At 52.4% G+C, this 23,310-nt stretch overlaps 1 protein-coding gene across 3 annotated transcripts in view; it reads right to left on the reverse strand.

Annotated features, from left to right (window-relative positions):
• Positions 1–6,597: 6,597 nt before the first annotated feature.
• The window catches only part of DEPDC5 (DEP domain containing 5, GATOR1 subcomplex subunit), a 92,455-nt gene continuing 75,742 nt past the window's right edge, over positions 6,598–23,310 (reverse strand). For 2 of the 3 annotated variants that reach the window (XM_045826774.1, XM_045826772.1), the window contains 6 exons: positions 22,079–22,303; positions 15,259–15,428; positions 12,981–13,152; positions 10,433–10,493; positions 7,528–7,610; positions 6,598–7,359 (listed from right to left, as the gene is read on the reverse strand). In XM_045826774.1, the coding sequence (XP_045682730.1) occupies positions 7,067–7,359; positions 7,528–7,610; positions 10,433–10,493; positions 12,981–13,152; positions 15,259–15,428; positions 22,079–22,303 (1,004 nt within the window). In that variant the 3' untranslated portion in view covers positions 6,598–7,066. The remainder of the gene's footprint in view (positions 7,360–7,527; positions 7,611–10,432; positions 10,494–12,980; positions 13,153–15,258; positions 15,429–22,078; positions 22,304–23,310) is intronic. The other variant, XM_045826773.1, reaches the window with a different exon arrangement.

The raw sequence follows: 23,310 nt of genomic DNA on the forward strand, positions 1-23,310 counted from the left end.
CCCCCTTCACCAGGACAGCAGCATCCGCGTGGGTCCAGCTCTGTGCCAACGTTGCTGAGTGAGTTCCCCCGACACTAAAGGAGCACCTGCGTGTGATGGGCACCGACACGGAGGATACGAGGAGCAGCGAGCTGTGCCATCTGCTGTCAAGGAGCTTACACACAGTCAGAGGGGCAAGCCATGTGGACCGGGAAAGAGGAATACCACGCCGTTAGCATGTGAGCCCTGAACACAACAGGGATTCGGGCCCCGGTTCTGTCCGTGATTTGCTGTGTGGCTCTCACCAGGCCTCTTAGCCACTCTCATCTTGGAACCTAACAAGAGCGGTCACTACAGGAGATTGGGGATGGAGCTGCCGTCCAGAAAGCGTTCAGACTTCCACAGTCAGGGCACGTGGCAGGTCCCTGTTCCTCTAAAGTCACCGGAGGGAGGGGACCTCTTGCCTAATCAGGATTCAGTTCAGGATGTACAGTCTCAGCACTGCTGGCACGTGGGGCAGGATGATTCTCTATGGTAGGGCTGTCCTGTGCGTTGCAGGGTGTTCGGAAGCACCTGTTAGATGTCATAGCACTTTTGACAGTTATGACAACCTAGTGTCTCCAGGTATTGCCAAATGTCCCTCAAATTGGGGTCTCCCCGGCTGAGAACCCCCGGCCAGTCCTGGTTCTCCCCCAGCATTGTACCCAGGGCCCTGGAAAGGTGTGGAGTGTTATTCAAGACAGTGTCAGGACAAAAGTTTCACAGGCTTGCCTCTGGCAGAGCCCTGCCCACTCTCTTGAGCTGTGTCACTCTCGAGGTTGAGGACACACAGCAGCCAGGACACTTCACCTTTAAAGGGGGCCCCTTTCCCAAGACAGCACCTGAGCGTGATGCGCTCAGACTGTGTGGAGAAGGACCCAGAAACGTGAGCTACCACAGTTGGATGAACATCAAAGGCTCCAGGGAGTGTTTCTCCCATCCAAGTACTAACCAGGCCCAACCCTGCTTAGCTTCCGACATCAGACGAGATTGGGCGCGTTCAGGGTGGTATGGCCGTACCTGTTTCTATCCCAGGATGCCATGGGCTTAAAAATAAAATCTCCTGTCTCTAAGACACACTTGAGGGGTGTGTGTGTGAGGGGGAGGGGTTGAGCCTGGACAAGCAATTTGGTACAATTCAAAGTGCACAGAGAGGAGGTAAGAGACGCAGTGCCAGTCGCAACTGCCACGTTTTGCTGAAATCTCCTGGCTCCTAGAGTCTGTCCCAGGTTCATTGCCAGTGGAGTTCAGGTGAAAATGCTGGGGCTCAGAGAGAAAGGGGTTTGCTGGGGATCACACAGCAACCTCCCTCCATCTCCCCGTGCCCCCATGGGGACGAGACTGTCTTCTTGGAAGGACTGTGTGCTAATTCCCTGAGAAACAGATGAATCTTGCTGCAGTGAAACAGCAGACAGAGGTCAAGTCTAAAAGCCGGTAGGACTGAGTTATCAGCACCTGCTTTGGCCCCATGCAGGCTTAGGGCGATGGTGAAGGCCGGGAGCTGCCTGAAGCTCCCTGTGCTCGCAGGCTGAAGTCAGGGCTGTGGGCCAGAAGGGAAGAAGCAGACAGGGCCTTCCGGAGAGGGGCCCAGGGGAGAGGAAAGGCCACTGGCCTCTTCCCTTCCAGACAGTCTGATATGAGACCACATCCACAGGTCACACAGCATCGGCACTCCAGCAGGGCTGCACCCACCACATACGGACTACAGTCCACTGACAGGAACACAGAGGTTCCCAGCCGGGGCCCCGGGACAGAGCTGCAGGCAATGCCTCACTGACCCAGCACCACCAGGCAGTAAGGGATACAGCACAGTAGGCAGAGGCTGGGCTCCAAGGACCCACAGACCTGATTCCCAGCGCCGCTGTTGGCCGTATGGCCTGGGCTCTGCCTTCTGGGGCCTTTTGCCTCTTATCTGTTATGATGGTGGCTGACAAGGTTACATAACAAAAAGGCATGTAAAATATGCTACATGCCCAGAATATGGGAAACACTAAAAAAAAAATGGAGTGACCATTATTGCATCATGTACCTGAACATTTCTGGGTAAAAGAAGAGGACTGTCAACGGGCTTCTGCTCAGCTTTCTCTCTATTTCCTACCCACGTCAGCCAAGCCTCACCGATTTCCTTAGTGTCTCAAGTGTGCATCACGTACACCATGTACAGTGGCCCTTGAACCACACAGGTCTGAACTGAGCCAGACTACTTATTCGCAGATCTTTTCAATAATGTACCATCGGCCCTCCATATCCTGAGTTTCACATCTGTGGATTCAGCAAAGCGTGATTGGGAATCCACATGGGCTGAGGACTGACTTAGATTATACGTGGATTTTTTATTGCAGGGGGATGGGTGCTTCCAATCCCCACGTTGTTCAAGGGTCAACTGTACTTCTTCCTTATAGGACCTGAAGTTTCCATTTGATTGTTTTGATGAGTCTCTTGCTCCCAAGAGGATGCAGGCTTCCGAGCCTATCCAACGCAGTACTGGGCAGTTCCTGGCCCAGCAGCTTGGCCTTGGGTGGTCTCGTAGCTCTCCTCCACTGCCACTGCCACAGAGCCATCAGCTGTCACTCCGTTTTCCATTCTGCTGTCGAATTCTCTGCCTCCGCTGCGTTACCTTCTAGTGTGCAGCTTCTAATCTGCTTTGGTCTGAGAGTCAGGTTTCCAGGCTGGTTAGAACTGCGTGTAAGGTAGAAGCCCAGAGAAGGACTCTGCGGCAGGGTTTCTCAAGCGAACCACTGATAGCCGAATCACTGGGAGTGTCTGTTTACCTGCAGAGTCCAGACCTGAATCAGAACCTCGTGGGGAAGCGCAGGAAGCTGCGATTTAAGCGAGCTCTTACGCACAAGAGCATTGGAGAGCCACCGGGTCAGAGGCTAAGACAGCTACTTCTCCAGGTTTGAGGACTTTCTGGCTTTTTTCTAGTTCCTTTGGTAAACGGACATATCACCTTATCTTTGTTTCTTTTCCCGTCACAATCTTTTGCACCCCATACACGGTGTGGGTCCTCACCCAACTCATTTCTAAGTCCGGGAGGCCCCACCGACTAGTGCTGCCCCAGGGACACCCGAGCCTGTGTGTAGCCCTGAACACAGCCTCAGGGCTGAGAAATGTCTCCCGAGCTGCCAGGCCTCAGGCCGCAACCTTGCTCAGGAGGCGGAAGCAGCCAGGACAATGTGGTCAGGAGGCTCTTCTTCCTGCTCTTGACAATGGGTCTCTTCTGCCAACAGAAAAAAGTTCCCAGCAGAAGTTCTTAGGACCCAGAAAAGCAGAACCACAGTGGCTAGAGGAGAGCAGCCCCCAAGCCTAAGTCCAGACAAAGGGCTCCGCCTCCTGACCACCTAGACTCCTATGCATCCCACAAGGCCCAAAGCTACTTCCTCTTGGAAGACTGCCCTGCCACCCTGGACCTCTGTAGTTACTCCCATCATCCTAGCGGCCGATGTTTAGGGAGGGGGTCACAACCTTCCAGGCACTGTCTTAGCTCTCTACCCACATTTTCTCATGAAATTTTCATGGTTCCATGCAGTGGTTTTGTTGTCTTATTTTACAGATGAGAAAACCAAGGCTCTGAGAGGTGCAGTAAGTTACTCAGGGTCCCCTGCTGGCAAGTGGTGCTGCTGGATTCTGAATCGGGTCACCTGCCTTCTGAGCCTGCCCTCTTAACCACCCTGCCACAGACTGCATCCAAGTGCCCAGGAAGGTACTGGGCCGGGATCCAGGGACCTGGGCTCCATCTAGAGCCAGGGGCAGGTACTCTGTTTCTTTGTCTGGGAGAAAATGGAAAGGTTGCACCAGATTTCCACGAACCCCTCTGTTCTATGGCTCTAGTCTCATTGGACTACCCTCATCTCCACCTGCCAGGGGTGACCCAAGGCATGTCTTGGCCTTAAATGGCCTCATTTCTTAATGTGATGAAGTGACTTCCATGATTGGATTTAGGGGGTGAGCTCGGGTGATCTCATCAAGGCCTGTCTTACTGCAGGTTCTCGTGTCCTTCCTACGGGCTGGGCCCTGCTCCCTCAATCTCACTAACTTATCCATCCAACTCGCATCGACTGAGGAGTACACCAGAACACTTTCCCAGCCTGGTGAGCTGAAATGGGTCAGCAAACAATTTCAGCGTTGCAAGCACAGAAGAGCAATACTCAGAGGGGTGTGTGTGTGTGTGCAGGTACATGTGTGTGTGTGTGTGGGATGGGGAGAAAGGTGAAGCCACGTCATTTGTTTAATGGGTGAGAAAACAGGCTCAAGACACAGAACCACCCCTAATTCTCACAGCCAAGAAATGGCGGGGCTGGGCCCAAGCCCGGTGCTTGTCTCTCTCCGCCATGGAATGGTTACTCACATCTCTGCATCTGGGGATGGGCTTGCAATAAGCACACACATGCTTCCTGTCTAAGCAAACCACACTCCCCAGGGGCCAGGCTCTGTGCCTGGGCAGCAGAAACGGAGGGAGGTGGGCGGGTACAAGGGACAGGCAGGAGGGATAGGTGGGAGGACTGGATGAAGATGGAGGAAGAGGATGGAGTCTGACTGCCAGATTCTGGCTTGGACGAGTGGGTGGAAGGAAGTACTGGTCAGAGAGAGGAAGGCAGGGGGAGCAGCCAGTGGGGGAACTGGGGCTCCAGAGCAAGTGCGTTGCAGGCCCGGCTCTGGAAACTGATCCAGCATTCTAACTTGTCAGCTGATTCTTCTTCCACCAAATCACTCTCAAGGCCTTCTTCTCCTGGGTCATCTTTGCAAGGGAGAAGAGGGTGGGGCGATGGCTGGCGTTGCACACGTGCAGGATACTGAGGAACACAGATAAATGAAGAGAGTTCCTGGCCTGGGAACGTGAGCACAGCCTCCGCTTATCGCTTGTTGGCTAGCGAGTCCTTTCATATACATCTGTCTTTTGATCCTCTAACCACCCTGGGAAACAGCCTCCCAACTTATAATTGAAAGATATTGATGTTTAGGAAGGAGCAAAGATTTGTCTGAGGGAAGGGAAGGTGAGAAAGGAAAAGAAAATGAATTTTTATCAAGGACTTGCTCCATGCCAGGAACCAACCAGCACACTTTCACATGTATTAACAGGCCTATTCTCTCAAAATCTACATGCAACATCAATAGCTGCATTTTACAAATGAGAAAACGGCCTCCTGCCCTAGGTGGTGTAGCTCAGTGGACTGAGTGCAGGCTGCGAACCAAAGGGTCACTGGTTCAATTCCCAGTCAGGGCACATGCCTGGGTTGCAGGCCAAGTCCCCAGTGGGAGCCACATAAGAGGCAACCACACATTGAAGTTTCTCTCCCTCTCTTTCTCCCTCCCTCCTCCTCTCTCTAAAAATAAATTTAAAATTTAAAAAAAAAAAAGAGAAAACGGCCTCCACTAAGTAACTCAGGAACCCAGGTAGTGGGGGAGAGATTCAGATGTAACACCCAGTGCCCAACCCTCGCACCCAGAGTTCATTCATTCAGTCCACACGTTCAGCCAACAACCCCTTTCCCATCAGCTGCTGTTATGCCCCACGCTCGGGAACAAGCAGATGAACACAGCAGGCACGCTGCTGCCGTGCTCATGCTCGAGTGTCAGCGTGCCGAGTGCTGCGGGAGGAGAACGGGGGCTGTGGGAAGATGTCACAGGGCATCCCACTGTGCTGCTCTGGAGAGGTGACAGCAGCTGATGGAGGACGCCCGGGACTTAGCGGGTTTGGGGAGGAGGAGTGCTCGAGGCAAGTGGAACAGCGTGTGCAAGGCATGGTGCTGCGGCGTGGTGCTGAGCCGCTAAAGAGCTTGTAATGCTCCAGGCGGCTGCAGAAACTGCCTGGGACAGGTTGTGCAGGACTTTTTGTGTCTAAGACTTTTGAAGTTTAAGCCACCAAAGAGGTCTAGCTAGGTGGTGGGCACCATCAGAGTGGCTTCTCAAAAAGACGCCCACTGCCAAGCGGAGAATGGCCTGGAGAGCAAGCAGAGTGGAGTTAGGAGGTCCTCCCAGCCGTGCGAGAGGTCCGGGCTGAGAACGGAAGCAGAAGGCCTGGGAAGAAGTGGATGGATTTGAGAGCTGTTGACGAGCTCAGTCACCAGGGCTCGTGACTAACTCCACGTGGAGAGACGGAGGGGGAAGGAGAGTCCGTAACTGTCAGGTGGCAGCGCCCCCTGCAGCGCTGCCCCACCCGCAGCGGGCTAGGCCAGGCACTGAGGTTGAGGCATCATGCTGAGTCTCATTCTGTTAAGCAGGGGGAGCTACACCTTGGTTAGAGTGAAGAGTGGCTTTGCTTTGATTTCTTTTCAGAATGTCACGAGGTCTCAGTGCCACAGCTGAGCTCGCCCACTTAGCAAGATGCACCTCCAACAGCAGAGAGGCCTGCAGTTTCCTGGCACTGTCCGTCTGCTCTCCAGGCCTGACCCAAACTTTCCTTGCTCCGGCCCATGGCCTGTGAACAGGGCTCTTTCACCAGACCCTCCAAAACAGTGAATTCTAAAGTCCTCCTCACCATCTGTGGCTGCCTCACTGGCCACTACAGCCCCGGAGACAGGGGACATCTGTCCAGCCGAGGATGGGACTGCTGCTGCCAGAAACCACGCGGGGGACAGAGGTGCCACACGTGGCACTTTATTCCAGCTTCCGATATGTACAGGTATATACAGTTGGTGTGAGCCTATGGTACATTATTTCACAACATTATCTTACATCCTGTGCACACTTCTGAGTGGGAAGTGGCAGATTCTGCTCCGAGCAGCCCACGGACGGTGGAAGAAAGGGACACTCGAAGGAGCCACCCCCTCTCGGAGGACATCCATGGGGGCTGCCTGTCCCCTTCCCCAGTACTGAAGCCCTCCCACGGGCCATCTGGGCCTCCCACCTGCTCTGGGCTCTAGCTGCTTCCAAAATCTTTCTCCTCAAGTGGAAGAAAGAACACTGGTGGGGGGAGCAGCAGCAGCAGGGCCCCCACTCACTGACAGTGGCAAACTGACGTTGGAGGCCCAGAGCCTGACCGAGCCTATTGAACGTCAATGGCAAGACGGGGCTCCTCCCCGTCCTCTGACTCCGGCGCAGTCCGGTCTCACGGGGCGCTGGCGTGCATCTTCTCCAGGCAATTCGTCCAGAACGTGACCAGCCGGTTGTCACGGTTGAGGCAGAAGTCCGTGAAGTCCTTCAGCAGCCGGTCGGCAAACTTCTCATCCCCTGTGGCGCTGGAGCGCCACGTCTTGGTCAGCATGGTGTTGTAGGCCCAGTTGTAGCCAATCCGCTCCTCGCAGAACATGTTCTGGTTGGCGGAGCTGGTAGAGTTCCGCCGCCGGCGTGGCTGCCCCGAGAACTTGCGCTTGGAGTAGGGCAGCTGCAGGAACACTGTCCCTGAAGAGGAAAGGGGGGGACTGTCGCAGCTGCCGGGAGGGCACCCAGAGTCGGCTGGGCCGGCTCTGCAGCCGCAGGCAGGGTGTGAGGGATCAAACCCTGTGCATGGGGCCAGGCCCCTCCTGCCACAGGGGCCCACCCCCACACCGTCTGCTGGGAACACCTCACCTGTGACGTGGATGTACTGAGGCTTGTTCTCGGCAGGGAAGTTAAAAGCAGATGCAGAATATTTATCTTGCACAAACCCAAACCTACGGGAAAGACAGGAAGACACACTGATTAGGGCCCCTAATGGGACAAGGAGAGAAACTGTGGCTAACAGGACTTTGACAGCCTGGGCTAACAGGGTTTGGAAAGATCTCGTCCAAGACGGTACACTCTGGCTGCTTACTGTGTCCTCAGTACAAACCAACCTCCATTTCAGTGGCTCACCGACCTCCTCCAGCCCAGGCTCCTTCCATCGCCGGGGTGGTTGAAAGCCCTCTCACCTGCCGCTCTTTCTCATCCAGCCTTCATCTCTGCCCAGCCACCCCCGGCCCCGCACACCCCCAGCCGTGCCCCAGACCTTCCCACTCTGCCCACCCACACACTGGAGACCGTCAGGTCCTCCAGAGGACGCTCCTGATCTTTATTCACCTCAGCCACACCTCTCACCTTTTCCTCAACATCTCCCACACCGAGCACATGGTAGGTTCTCAATGAAGGCTCTGAAGTGAAATGAAGTATCTTAATTGCAATTCTTTTCTTAAAAGCGAGGCACACCAATCTGGGGCTCTCCACTTTGCTGCGTTCTGGAAACGGGCAGGAGGGGCCATTTTTCATCTATGGCTGTTCCATTCTACTTCTCATCTACAGCTTGTTCTATTCCTGGTCTTTCTATTTCCAGGAAGCCCATTTATTACAGCTGTACCTGCTTAGTGCCACAAAGGACATGTTAATAGATGTGGCCCCTGCCCGCGTCTGAGGGGTTTACGTAACGAAGGCAGGGATGAGGGCAGAACTAAAGGCGGTAACATGCCCCCCTCCCTGAGCCAGTCCTCAGGGAGGGGCTGTGCTGCGGCCTCTGCATACGCTGCCGGCTTCACACTGGCATTGGGTGACTAGGTACTGAAGACGCACATGGAGTCAGGGGTGTGAATCGGAGGGACAGGCTGACACACGCCGCAGGCTCCATCATCTCCAGGAGCTGGTTCTGCCATGTGTAGGAATGGCCCTGGGTTTTGCTTTCCTTCCTTTCTACTTTCAGTCAAGGCCATTTCTTTACTCAGCGAGGGTCAGCCGAACCAGCTTCTTGCCTCATCTCTGCCTGAAGCCACCTGGAAGGACCTTCCATTTTTAAAAGGCGATTTAGCCACATGGTCCTTAGCCCCTGGGAAGGGAATGTACTAAGTTCATGCCAACCGCCCAGAGGATGAAGGAGGAGCTGGGGACCTGGACACTTTTCCAGCTCTTTCTGAGATGGACTTTTCAGTGTGATAATGTTTCATTTCAGAGCCACATTCCCACCTAGAGCTTCATTATGTGCAAAAAGCTACATGTTGAACAACTCTTCTGGGCCAGGCACTTTGTTAGGCCTTGTGGAAGAAAACAAAAATGGGAGAAATGCATGTGCTCACCTGCCAGGGGCCCCCTAAGTCAGTGTGATAGGTGGACAGAGTGCAGTGGGAAAAATGGAAAGAGGGATTCAGAGTGGAGGGACCTGGTGAAGCAAGACTGACAGGTGTGGAGGAGGTGGGGCCAGGGTCTGGATGGGGAAAGAGGAGGCTCAGGTGGAGGGACCCACGGCAGGGTCCAGAGTAGTGATACTCGGGGACTGGGCAGCGTGCACAGGACACTGAAGGCTGGAAACACAGGCTGAGGAGGAAAGGGCAGTAAAGATGACACCACTGGGGTTTGGACTAAGGTGAATCAGGAGGAAGATGCTGTGAAGAACGCAGCAGACGTGACAAATAAAGGCCACGTCCCAAGTGATCTCTAGCCAGCAAGGGGCAGTGACTGCTGATGACATATGACATGAGCAGTGTCGGGCCTCGGACTCAACTTGTCAACTGACTAGAGTCTTCCTGGTCGGAACGTCAGCCTGCTGAGCACTTCCCAGGGGCCAGGAAGATCAGAGGACCCTCCCGACACCCTGTGAGGCGGGAGATGAAGGCGGAGCAGCTCCAGGGCTTGTTCGAGGTTCCTCAGCCGGACGCTGGGGGAGGCAGAGGCGAACCAGGCCCGTCTGCCTCTCACGGCAGCGCCCTTTCTGCCGACCAAGCTTCCCCAAAAGGCACCCCCTCCCACTGGCAGGAGGAAACTCGCCACCCTGGCAATCACTGCACTGCTTTTGCTGAGCATCAGAGCTAGGTCAGTGACACAGAGGTCAGGGTGAGGTCCGAGGTGGCGGCCACCTTGGGGAGGGCGAGCATGAAGAATCCGGACTTCAGCCTGTGGCCGTGGGAGGGTGTGGGCAGAGTGGGAGTGGTCACAGCTAACAGTGCTGGAGTGAGGAGACAACATGACACAAGGAGGCTGCAGCGGGAGGATCTGAAGCAGGAAGAGCAGGCTTTGCTCACACCGTGATCAGCAAGAGGCAGCAACTGGACACTGAGTTAGTGACGTCCTCGAGACAAACCTGAACTGGCCTGAGGGGTGGACAGGGAAGCCCGGGAAAGGCTTTCCCTAGCATACACATTAAATACCTGTGGGCTTATCTATTGCTTTTTAACCACTGATTGTCTTTTCAACATGTGTCCAGGGGCTCTCGACAAATTTCAGTTTTCCCTCTCCTGTCATTTCTCAGACAGCTTATCTCACAGTCTTGTTGGAGGCTAAGAAGGAAGGAGCACTCTGCCCTCCCCTCAGCTGGACGGAGACAGAGATGAGGTCTGAGAAACAACGGCCACGGGAACAGAGAGGTAGTGCTTATCTCTGAAACCGAGGCGCCCCGTCGGAGATAAGCAGTGAATCTGTCGTTGGTAAACCAGATCCGCTTCCCCAGGAGTGAAACAAACTGGGTTTTGCTGTGGGAACCGCTGTTCAAGACAGACACGAACACCTTCCCACTGTCCTCTCTTGCTAAGGAACAAACCTGTGCGCGATGGCTTCCTGGAAGAGGTGCATTCGATCCCAGTATGTTTCCGGTTCAAAGCCTGAAAAGGAGAAGAATAAATGCTGAGTTGTAATCCCAAGGTATGTAATTCTCCTGGGGCCTGGCCTTCTCTGCGCTTGGCAATTCCTCTCCCTTGGCCGTAGGCTCTGCTTTCCACACCACCTGCTTCCAGAGAGACCAGCCTCTCCCCCCAGGAGGGACATCCTAGAGAAAGTGGCAGCCATACATCCTCACCATCCCTTCCCTAAGCTCTATCAAAACCTGGAAACGGGATGAATATGAGTCTCCAGAAATCAGTATGAGCTGCCAGAATTTGATACAAGACTCATTCTAATGCTCTCCTATGCCCAAAGGAGCATGACAATGAAGTACACACAGAAGTAAGCTTTCAATGCATGTTATTAAGGACAAAAATAAAAGATTAAAAAAATTACTGATCTTCCATTTCCCTATTAAGAAAGGCAATATTATAAGCTCCATGTTAGGGGTGGGGAAATTTAAGCAAATAAATATAAAAATGATTTGGAAAAGTGATTGGCTGGGGAGGAGAGGGACCACCCCCACCCCTACCCCACATTGCCCACTTCATTGCTCCAGCCTCGCTCCCTCTGTTCCCACTGGGGGGCTGCTACGAGGACCAAGAACGGGAGGTGGGAGGGTGGGGCAGCCTGTCACCCAGCAACAGGCCACAGGCCAGGGCTGCCCCGGGAGCCATGTGCTGAGGGCTGGAGCAGTGGTTGCACAAGATGTCCATCCCCAAGGCCACAGGTGCCTGCGGTGGCCTTGTTACTCCTCCCACACTTGAAATCCTCTATCTAAGACAGATCTGAGAATCCTGGGCAACTAAAGAGCAAAGGAGATGAAAGACTTTGGCTTTAATAGGAAAACATACAGACACAGCAGATTCTTGTCAGATTTTTAAGGTTTTGCATTCACTGTTAACGGAAGGGGTGACAACAGGAAGAGAAGCAGCACAGAAGCAAGAAAATCGATTTTCAGATTCAAGTCCTCATTCCTTCAAGCCAGGACTCCTTTCGTTCAACTGTAACCATAGCAACCAACAGAGGATGCTGGTCTTGAAGACCAGGTTATAACTGGCAGGGAAAACCATCGGCTCACAGAAAAATGTTCTGTAATGTCAGACCCTCGAGCGATCCGGTGCTGTTACCGTAACGATGAAAAACCCCAGAAGAGGCTCTGACGGCGTGGGGAACGATCTGTCTGTCCCCTCAACGTGGTAAAATCAGCACTATGAGGCGGTGCCTGGCTTAAAATTGTCAGGTACAAACATAATCATCTGGCATTTCAGAACTGCAAGAATGGTCCTGTCTCAGCCGCACACGAGAAGGTGAGCGTGCGTGAGTGTGAAGAGTGCTTTGTAAGCTCTGAGGGTCACTGGGGGCTCACCTGGAGCCCCTGCTGTCCCTTAAAACACTGCTGCCCGTACCGAAACATCTTCCAAGGTGCAAACAAAGAATGTACCAATGGGCCTTTGGAACAGAAGTTGTTTGGACCCTGGGGGCACCTGCCACAGGAAAGCACAGGGACACCTAGCTTGGCCTCCCCGCCCTGGCGAGACCTCCCACCATCCGGGTGGTCCTCTTATAAGGGCACAGGAAGAAAGCACTTTATCTCTTACATCCAAAGCTTTTTGTTCACATTGTTAATTTTGATGTCTGAGAAACAAAAGGGGCTCCTAACGTATTAGCAGCAACTCCAGCTTTCCGAGTTTAAAAAGTTCATCTGCGAGTCCATGGAAAGCTCTGGAGGAGCTACTTTTATGCTTATCGCAATGAGCCCTTGGTGATAAGAAGTTCTGTGCTGTGTGAGGAAGGATGCACGCTTCCCTCAGTCCTACACCCGCCCTCGGGGTTCTGGTGGGCTGGGGTGCGGCAGCAGGGCAGGGCCAGCCCCTGCGCTCTCCCATTCAGCCCGACCACCCTGTTCCCAGGGAAGGACTGTCTCTGGCTCCTGCTGTCCTCTCAGGAGCCTGCTTCTGCTCTGTCTTCCTCGAGAGGCAGGGCTGAAGCCGCATGCAGTGTTCCAGGTGCTGACACGCCACAGCTCTGCACAACAGGGCACTGCCTCCTGTTTTGCTTTCAGTGCCTCCCTTTTTTAGACTTTTGCATGGAACAGCAGATTCAAGCCTCCCATGAGGTTCGCATTCCTACAGCCCAAACCGGCGAGGCTGGAGCATAGAAAGGACAGTGCGGGGAGAACACCAGGGCTGCCCATGACTGACAGGGTATCGTTCCCTCTACCACCCGCCGTTCTGTGCCAGGGCTTTCAAGGACCTTCCTGAGCTGCAAAGCAGCTCATCTGAGCTACAAGGAATGTGAGGCTCAGAGACATTAAGTGACTTGTCCAGCCACTAGGTGAAGAAGTGAAACCCGGATCCCTTCAGCCCCTTGCCCAAAGGCTCCCTCTGTGCGACAGCCTGTGTGGACTAGACACCGAGAGGGGTCCTTGGGGGAAAGAGGAGGTCTTACTCATGGAGACAGGACCCCCAGAGGGGAGCATCTCTTACTGTCAAACAGGTGCTCGCTGCCTTCCTTGAGCAGACAGCTGATGTTGAGCGGGATGAAGAGCTGGGCTCGAAGCGGGTCACCATACAGGTAACTGGGCAGCGCAAAGGGACCCTCCAAAACCGGGACCAGCAAAAAGCCACAGGAGGTGGCTTTTCGATGCCAACCTTGGACCTGGAGGAAAGCACAAAAACAAACACTATCATCCCCAGCTTTGTATGGACAAGAGAAAAGGACCGCTCAAGGAGCCACGCGGCCAAGGTGGCGTCACGCACACGGGTTGGCCTGTTCACTACTGAGGGGTGCTGGCTCCCAGCCAGTGCATTTCCGGGCAGGAACGTGCCCGGTCTAACCTCCTGTCAAATACTCGAACGTGTGAGTTAAGCACACAGTTCCTCTTCACAGCCCAAGCTTCTGCAGTATCAGTGTTTCCCTTGGGAGGAAGAGACTGGATGGAGCTATTTCTTGCCTCCTAAAAACCCTTCTCATTCCACGGGCTGTTGGAGGAAGGCCACAGGATATAGGTTAAGTCCTTCTAATTTTGTCCTTTATCAAAAATTTACTAAGCCCAAGGTACTGAGTAGGAAAACAAGCACTCAAGCGGGTTGAGTGGGTGCGAGATGACTGGTGGCCTCCAGCCAAACGCGAGGAGCCCTGACCTGGCGGAATGAGAGCCACCCTCTGGCAGACGCCGAGAGCTGTCCTTCTGGAGGCTGACCAAGAACCTAAGCTACTGGGGCTTAAAGGAAAACCTTCCAGTGGGGTTGAGGGGAGGTTAAAAAAAAAAAAGGAAAACCTTCCCGTTAATACTTTCTTAGGAAACAGTGGCCATGTTCTTGGTCTTAAGATACTTTTTTAACTATAAAATTTGTGTGTGTGTGTGTATATATATGCACACACATACACACATTTTTTTTTAAAGCTATGCATATGGCTTCTAGCATTCAGATGAGATTTATGTCAAATCCTACTTCAAAAACCTACAGTTCGGGCCATACCTTGATTTAGACAAGTGTAATTACATTAAAAACTGAAGGGGACTGCTCTTAGTTTTCTAGGAACACTCATAACAACAACACAAACACCAAGCTCACTGTTCGATCAAGATCATTTCTAGGGCTTAGCCGATGACCTTTTCATTTTATGTAATGTTTAGCCACATGAAATATGATCTATAACAATGTTGGACATTGCCTTAAAATAATAATTAACATACACTATGGGCCTTATAAAAACTTTAAATAATGATAAAAGGATCAGCACCTTTCAGTAGGTTTTACGTGAATTGATTGTGAAGAGTGTATTTTTAAAAGATAGTTGCTAAATCCCTCCAGCGATCTCTCTGGTCTTCTGACCAAATAGTAACTATATGTGTGTGAAAGTCATGGCTGTGCTGGTTTGAGACAGGACCAGATATCTGGTAGGGCTCCCAAGGAAAAGGCTCAGCCTGCTGAGTGAGAAGGGTTAATCTTGCCTGGGGGGAGTGGTCACTCCAGCATCAACCAGCCAGGGAAGAGCTGGTGGCCCTTACCAGCTGAGCAGGATGGGGAGCTGGGCATCTTTTTAAATTTGGACCTTGGAAAAAATAATAAAGATTAAAAAAAAGTAAATAAATAAATTCGGACCTTAAGAATGTTCCCCGGCCCTGGATAGTACAGCACAGTTGGTTGGGTGCCATTCCACAAAGCAAAAGGCCACTGGTTAGATTCCCGGTCAGGGCACATGCTTGGGTTGTGGGTTCAGTCCCCAGTCAGGAGGTGGACTAGAGGCAACCAATCAATATTTTTCTCCTTCTCTTTCTCCGTCCCTTCCCCTCTCTCTAAAGTCAATAAGCATGTCCTTGGGTGAGGAAAAAAATGTTCCCCTAATGAGAATCTCTCCATTAAAAGTGTGAATGCTCCCCCTCCCTGAGGACATATGGCAAGATTTGGAGACATTGTGGGCTGTCACAAGGCTGGTGTGCTCCTGGTATTTAGTGGGTAGAGGCCAGGGATATTGCTCAGCCTCTTACAATGTGCAAGACAGCCCCCACCGTGGAGTTATATGGTCCTAGAGGTCAAGTGCCAAGGTTGAGAAATTCTGATCTACACCCTTTCTGATTGCTTGAGCATTTTTACTACACTTAAATTTTTTAAAGAGGCTATTTCAATAATCCAGGCGAAAGATACTCAGAGCATGAGCTAAAAAAAAAAAAAAATGACACAAATTGTTACTAAGCAACCACTGTGCCCCTCTGCGAGGCGAGCCGAGGCCCCACCCCCGACGAGAGGAGGCTCTCACCATCTCGAAGAGAACCGCAGCGGTCACCGCCATCCAGTGGAGTTTGATCTCAAAGGCCGCATTCAGGGAGAAGTTGCCATGGTAATAACAGCTGCACCACTCCAGCCGGTCTGTTCGGTTGTTCACATCCACATCCAGCGTCACGGTCCTCTGCTCTGGAACAGTGGCAGCTGTGTGGGCACATGGGCGGGGCCCCGAGAGAGAAGAAAAAGGAGGAGTGAGATGAGGAGGAAGAACACACACCTGGATATAAAACTGCAGAATCACCTGATAGAAAATCCCAGGTTCTAGAAGCTTCCCGGAAATCATCAAGTCCAGGTGCAGGCAAACTTCTTCTGTAAGGGTCCAGATAAGAAATATTTTTTGCAGGCTATGTGGCCTCCGTTTCAACCGCTCAACTCTGCCACTGTAGTGCAAAAGCAGCCACAAATATTACGTAACGGCTTGCCTGTGTCCCAATAAGACTTTATTTACAAAAACAGATGGGTTTTAAGGGTAGTGAAACTACTCTGTATGATACTATAATGGTGGCTACATGTCATTGTACATTTGTCAAAACCCACAGAGTGTACAACACCTAGAGTGAACCACAGACCTTGGGTGATAATGTCAGTGTAGGTTCATCGATTGTAATGGATGTCCCCCTCTGGGTGAGGGATGCTCACGGTGGAGGAGGCTACGCGTGTGTTGGGGCAGGGAGTGTATAGAAAGCCTACTTTCTGCTCAATTTTCAGCCAACCTAAGAATGCTGTAAAAATAAAATTTATTATAACCCAAGTGAATAAACAAACAAACAAACAGATGGTAGGCCAGATTTGACTCGTGAAGCCATAGTTTACCTCCCACAATCGAACCTAACCCCTTCATTTATAGATGAGGAAACAGCAGCCAAAGAGGGAACCTGCCTTGGTCAAGATCATAGCGTCAGGACCTCAGCCAGTGAACCCCTGACCTTGGGATTCCAGGGACCCATAAAAGGACACAATTGGACCAGCAACCCAGACCACAGCCTGGGGGAAGTCTTCCTTTTCTGGTCTCAACCCAGGGAGACAACAGCTCTATCATCTTTCCTCAGAAATGAAACCTCATGAAGAAGCCTAATGCCCTGTTCTATCAACCTGGGTTGTTCACAAATTCCAGGTCAGTATCGCACTAGCTCATCCCAGCTGGGACTCCTGCTCAGAAAGCCTACGCAATCAGGAGAGGGATATGTTTAGAAATGGGTCAGATGATCGAGGTCCTAACCAGAGTAAGGGCCTGAAACAGGCTCAGAAGTAAAGACAAGATCAGGGCTCTGCCTGGCTGGGCACTGCCGGACCTCGGGTTTCTATAAACTATTCCTGGCCCCTCATTCTTCCCTGCCCTGAGTCCAACAGTCTCTCTTTGCCTGAAGGAGTCAGCTTCGTTCTGCGTTCTGCAGGCAGAAGCCCTGAGTGGCTTTTATCACGAACAAGGGTAAAACGGCTCCCGAGTCAGCAGTTCCAGTGAACTGTTACGGGGAGAGAGGAGAGCTACAGCTGGGGCACTGAGTGGCAGCCAGGCAGAAGACACCCAGCTGCCTGCTTCTCTCAAAACCAGAACATGCAAAATGCAAAATGTTCTTGATCGGCAGTAAGAACTAAGCTCGGCTCTTTACTGACCATGTGCCCCTGAGAACATCGCCTCACCTCTCCTGAGTTAGTTCCTCACCTGCTCACCGAGAGGGTGCCTGCCCAGCTGCTTCACAGAGGAGGGGTAAGGATCGATGAAACGTGGATGAGAGTCACGGACACCCCCTCTTGCCTTCTCCTGCAGCCACCCCCACTTGTAACTCTTCTCCTTTCCTCCTGTTCCTCCTATTCCTTCCTCCGAGATTAAGCCACAAGCTCACCAATCCTCAGTCTGAGGCCTGCCCATGACTCCCACGGACAATGCTTAGCTGCCTATGATACTTAAGGCTAAATCATTTGGTGGCTCCCAGGCTAAAACTTTCATTTAAAATGGTGTCTGCGTCTGTCTTGTGTTCCTGATTCATGACACAGCCAGAGTAACCATTTACTCAGCCTAGATCAAAGGAAGAAAGCTTTGCACTCTGGTCTGGGACACTGTGTCTTCCTTTGCAGGTAAAAAGCCTCTGGCCACAAAAGAAAGGCCACTCAAAACACCAGCAGTGACCCCACACATCTCTTCTCTTCCGCTTGGCATGTCAAGTTCAGAACAGGCTGGTCTGAGAAAGCCCAAGAAAGTGCACTGCTCAGCCAAGTGCTTAAGATACCACTGGCTTCCTGCTCAGGAGTCAGATTGGATGGTACAGTTGCTGCCAGCAGCTTCTGATGTTGACGAAAGTGTAAGCCCAGCAGAGCGGCAGCCTTCAGTGAGTTCTCAGAATCACGCCTTGAGTTCCATGAGAACCGACTTATTCACCTTGAGACAGGGAGGTATGGCAAGCCCAATTAATACATGCAAGCCCAGAGGAACAGCCGGCTGAGTCACAGTGAGGGGGCTATTCGTGAGCCGGGAAAGGGGTCAGGGTCCCTAGAGGAGAAATAATGAAATCAGAGAGGGGACTGAAGCTCAACGTAACAACCAGAGCCGCCCAGTGATGGAACAAGTGGTCTCAGAAGTGAGTGCCGTGTTGGCAGGCATTTTCAAAGAGCAGCTGGCTCCTCACTTATCAGGAGTGCATGGAAAATGTTCAAGCATCAGCGTTTGGGCGGCGGTGCTCTAGAGCCCTCTCTGACCCTGAGATCCAGTGTGTTGTCAAGAAAGGGCTAAGAAGCCTGGGTGGCTCAGTTGGTTGAGAGTCATCCCACACACCAAAAGGTTGCAGGTTCGATACCCGGTCGGGGCACAACTGATTGATGTTTCTCTCTCCCATTAATGTTTCTCTCTCTCCCTTCCTCTCTCTCTAAAATCAATGAATATGTCCTCAGGTGAGGATTTAAAAAGGGGGTATCAATTTTGGATCTATACTGAAGGCAGATAGAAGAAAGAACAGAATGTGCTCATTAACTGGATGTAGGATAGGAGAGCAAGAGAATGTGACACGCACTGAGTTTTCTGACCTAAGTGGCTGTAGAACGCGAAGGGACGACTAAGGGAGAAGCATGTGTGGCGGGGGGGGGGGCAGACAACAGGAGCTCCGTTCAAGCACTTTACATTCAGTCTTTCGAGTGGATGGATGCGCCTCTAACCGGAGGGAGTGATCTGGGATAGAGACAGACCTAGGCGTAATAAAGGCCAGGTGTAATAAAGGATGAGAAGCTGTGGGGTCCCAGGCAGAGGGCCAGGGCTACAGTGTTCTAAGATCAGGGAGCCGAGGAGAAACCAGTAAAGGAGACTGGTAAGACAGGGGGAAAGCCCTAGGGTCCAAGAGCCAAGTAGAAGGAGCAGTTACAGGAGGAGTCAGGGTATGTGACAAATGCTGCTGACGGGGCGAGGAGGCCCAGGACTGGGACTGAGCAACGTCGAAGGCGCTGGTTATCGTGGGAACCGCTGCTCCGCAGAGGGTATGGCCAGAAAGCTGATTTGAGCTGTTCTGCTTCGGTTTTGCCTCGCTTTGCTGTTGCCCACAGGAAGAGGTGAGTGAGTGCCTGTAGATTGGTGAGGACACCCTGGGAGAGAAGGAGAGTCTGGAGGGGTGGAGATGACTTTGGAGTACAGCCCCGAGTGCTGCGGAAGTGGGGCCTTGTGCACAAGTGGCGATGCTGGCCGTAGAAAGGAGCAGGGGTGGCTCATCCAGGGTGGGGACAGACCTGGCTACCGGGAGGGGAGAGGGCAGTGGGGATCAGGCGTTACTTCTGAGTGCTACAGTCTCCTCAGTGACATGGGGGCCGAGGGTGGGGAAGGGCAGCACAGGCGAGAGGTCGGATGGTTCTGGGCTGTCTAAGGAGGGGAGTGAGGCCGGGGGTGGGTGGGGAGACTGGCTAGATGGTCATAGGTGCCGCTGAGGTGGGAGCTGCTGGAGCTGGGACTGGAGGAATCACACTGGAAAGACCAGGGGGAGGAAGAGAGAGAGGAACAAAAGCCACATTTTGTGAAGACAGCTATGGCTTTGTAGCAAGGGGCCAGAATCTGAGTGGCCTTCATCACTCAGGGTGGCTGCCCCACCTGGACCTGGACCATCACGCAAACCATCTGGAGTCCTGACAGGCTTTGACTTTTGTCTTCCTGAGGCCGAAGGACAATATGGCTCGGGCTCAAGCACCAGGCAGTCTTGAGAAAAAACTCCAGTTCTAACAATTAATAGAAGCAGAGCCTTGGGCAAATTACCTCACTTCTCTGAGCCTTAGTGTCATGAACTCTAAGGCATAAATCCATAAATCATAGCATCGGTCCCAGGACAAAGGTGAAGAGTGAATGAGGTCACTGTCTGCTTGTGCAGCGGCCGACACAGCAATGTTCTAAGATCACGGCACAAACGGTGACAACACCACAAACGCCCCCGCGGGAAGCACAGGAAGAGCCAAGGCCAGGACAGAGCAGGGGACAGTGCTTGCCTCTAGGCGCCCTCCTCAGCTCTCTGCATTCCTTCCACGCCCCGCTCTGGATATGCCCACGTTCCCAGCCTGACAGCCACTTAGAGACGTTTCTGAATAGCTTCAGGGCCTCTCAGGTTTTGCTGAGGTCTCCGATAGATCTTGGCTCCTTACTGGAATCCTTCAGTTCCCTCCAAAGGCAGCAGCTCTCGACTGGGGGCAATTTTGCAGACTCCTGGGGCCACTGGGCAATGTCTGGAGACATTTTGTCGCACTGGGTGGTTGTGGGGGGTGCCACTGGCATCTCGTGGGTAGAGGTCTGAGATGCTAGGCATGCTACAATGCACAGGACAGCCCCTGCCAGGATGAATGATCCGATCCAAACCGGGTTCAGAAACCCTTGGTCCCTATGGATGTGCACACTCTGCAGGAAGGGACTCACATAGGAATAAGCACTTTTCTCGAACACTTTAAAGGAAAGGAAGTTTCCTAAATAATTGTTAGTTACCCTCCTCCTTGACCTAAAGAGCCAAAATCTAACAGATTTGTTTTGCAAAAACAGTTTTCTAAAATGTATTGGCACTCTTGCTGCCATCGAGCTCCCCTAGTTTCCTGCCCCCGCCCCGGGGTGAGACTGACGGACCTGTAACCGAACTCGTAAGGGCCCAGTCACAGCGGACAGCTCTACGGGCGGGCCTGCGGGACTCTCACGTTTGCACTTATTCAGGTTCTTCGGAAATCTTTTTTGCTTCCTTCAGCTCTCTGGTAAATAAAGTATCACCATGCACGACCCAGTATTTATTTAAAGCAACTCATTGTGCCTCTGTCTCCGAAAGTGACCTTGCAGAGCGGGAGGCTGCCTTTTCAACTCTCGCTTCAGCAGGTATCTAAAACCATCTAAGGCTCAGGCTTATCTCCTTGCTCCTTGGAAAAGACAAAAGTTCTTAACTTTTATCTGTCAGAAAAAAGCAGGCTTTAAAACCTAGCTACTAAAAATAAGCTTGATTTAGGGGGGAGAACGGTGCAAAACTTAGTTTCTTGACGAGCTTCCCCCCACGTGGCCCAGCACTGTAAATGGATGAGGAACGCTGTGCTGATGGGGTCTCGGGTTTGTTATATTTGTCATGGGCTTTCCTGACTCCACCTTTGTTGCTGGACTATTGGCTTTTGTTTTTCACTGGCATCGGGGGACCTGCCATTTATTTGCTGCTGCTAATGAGCTGCCAGCCCCTTCTGTGGCATAAAGTGCACCAGCTTGCTGCTTGCTCTTTCAGGTGCCCACAGGCCTTTGGTATCAAGCCCCGGTGGTCTGGGTTGCTGGAGGTGAGCATCCCAGGCTAACAGGGAGTATGTGGCCTCTTCGTTCCGAAAGACTTCAAGGAGGAGGTGGAGAGTTAGAAATGCAATAGGGAGGAGAATCTGCTCTTCTCAAAGTTTTGTCCTCTCCACCCGCCTTCATTTCTCACTTACAGTGCTGGGCATGCTGGGGGAGGGTATAAGGCAAGGTCAAAGCCACATCTGGACGCAAGTGAGGATCTGGAAACTGTGAGGACTCTTAACATTTCCATGCTGCCAGCTAGGTAAGCATTCCAATTAGCTGGGCAGTTATAAACTAACTAGAAGGTGGAATTTCACTGGAGTTTGGTCTATTTAACTTTTGCTTCCTTCCTTCCAGAGGGTTTCTAGGATCTTTCAACCTGACTTTGAGGTAAATCTCATGCTGCCTTGCCTAGAGGACACGTTTTTGAAAGATGCTCACACCTCAACCCCACATTCCATCCTTGCCAGTAGCGTTCCCCATTTCCTGCCTGGGGTCACCACCATCCGATAAGCAGGTGTTCACCCTCCTCTCATGGCTGCAAGAACTGAGGAAAGGAGTCCTTGTTTATATCCCTCGATGGGCTGAGCGCATTTGGGGAGGGAGGGAAGAGGAAGATCCAGGCTCAGCATGAGTGTTTGCAATGGACCACCTCTGAGGTCCCCTCCTCTTCTGAGGTCCTAGGATGCTATCGTCCTAGGAAGGCCTTCGACAGGAGTTAAACCACCAGTGAGTACCTGCTCACACCCCCAGAATTCTGAAAGTCTCTTGGGAAAAGTGGCCACGTGTCTACTCTCTCCTGCTCGTGCAGGTTTCTCACCACGTCCTGATTTGAGAACTGTGTGTTGGGTGGGACAATAATGAATTTGACCCACTCAGAAAATAGGAGCCAGCACAGGAGCCCACAGTGTGACAAACAGAATGGCCAATATGAGTCATGGTGACTCCAATCCTGGTCCCCATGGCATCGTTCCCTGGGCTGGCTGCTGCTCTCCCTCAGCCACCCGCCGGCACATCCCCAGGCCCCGTCTGGGTCAGCACCTACCTAGAAGCGCAGCTGCCTGGCTCCGTCCTCCAAAGCTGCGGCTGAAGGAGCTGTGCCTGCTCGCGTAGGAAGCTGGCCGGCTGGGCAGCCAGGGCAGGAGGAAGGCAGGAATCTCGGAATGTAGGAGCTCTTCAGCCACAAAGGCCACCTCAAACCACTTGCGCTGGAAGCTGGCGAAGTCGTCCACCGCCGTTGTGTGCCAGGTGGTGGGCTGCTGCATGGGCCCTGGGAAAGCAGAGGGGAGAGAAAGCACTTCAGCACAAATGCTTATTTTTCTAACTGATGCATGCTACCACTTGGAGCAACCTGGAAAACAGCATGCTGAGTAAAAGAAGCCAGACACAAAAGGCCACACATGGTAGGATGCCACTTAAATGAAATGTCTAGAATGGGCCAGTCTGTAGAGGCAGATGGCAGACTGGTGGTGGCCAGGGGGTGCGGGAGGAGGCGTCTGGGCTCCAGGTTTCCTATCAGAGCAACGGAAATGGTCAGGAACTAGGGAGAGTGGAGGTTGTATGTCACTGTGAATGTCAAAAGTGCCACTGAACTGTCCACTTTAAAATGGTTGATTTTATGTTATGTGAACTTGACTTCAGCTGAAGTAAGTATTTTAGTCTCAGTTGAAGACCTTTCATTTCACAGTTTATAACGGTAACTGGGATTTCTTCCACTTGAAGGTAAAACAGGTAGGTACCGGTCAGGCTTAGAGTTTGAGGGAAGAGGTGGCAATGGGCACACCAGTGGCTGCCAGGGAAGAAGCCTGCACAGATCCACTTCTGTCACATCGCTGGATAAGAGAACGCAGCGAGCGGCACAGGCTGCTTTATCTGAGACGGGACTCCTGAAACCCAGGGGCCGGGAAGCCATTCGTCTGCAGGACAGGAGTCATTTCCAGCCCTGTGTGCTCCAGGGGGGCTAGAGACGCCCGTCGGCTCCCTGGCTGCCTCCAGAGCCATGCGAGCCGGCTCCGACCTTGCTGCAGATCGCTCCCCTCTTGGGGATTACTTTTTCTCATTAAAACAACAACAACAACAACAACAACAACAACAACTTAAAATAGATCTTGGAAGATCTGTCAGGACTTGACAGTCTTTCTCGGGGAAGACAGGCAGTCTGCAGGCCCAGCAAGTAGAAAGTGCTGCTACAGGTTACAGGCCGTCAGGTCGTACTCAGAGCCACCTGCATGGGGTGGGGTGGGGCGCTACAGTGAAAAACAGCTACCAAAACATGAC

Source organism: Phyllostomus hastatus, unplaced genomic scaffold, assembly GCF_019186645.2.
Source record: "Phyllostomus hastatus isolate PE091 unplaced genomic scaffold, TTU_PhHast_1.1 phas_scaffold_760, whole genome shotgun sequence".
NCBI lineage: Eukaryota > Metazoa > Chordata > Mammalia > Chiroptera > Phyllostomidae > Phyllostomus > Phyllostomus hastatus.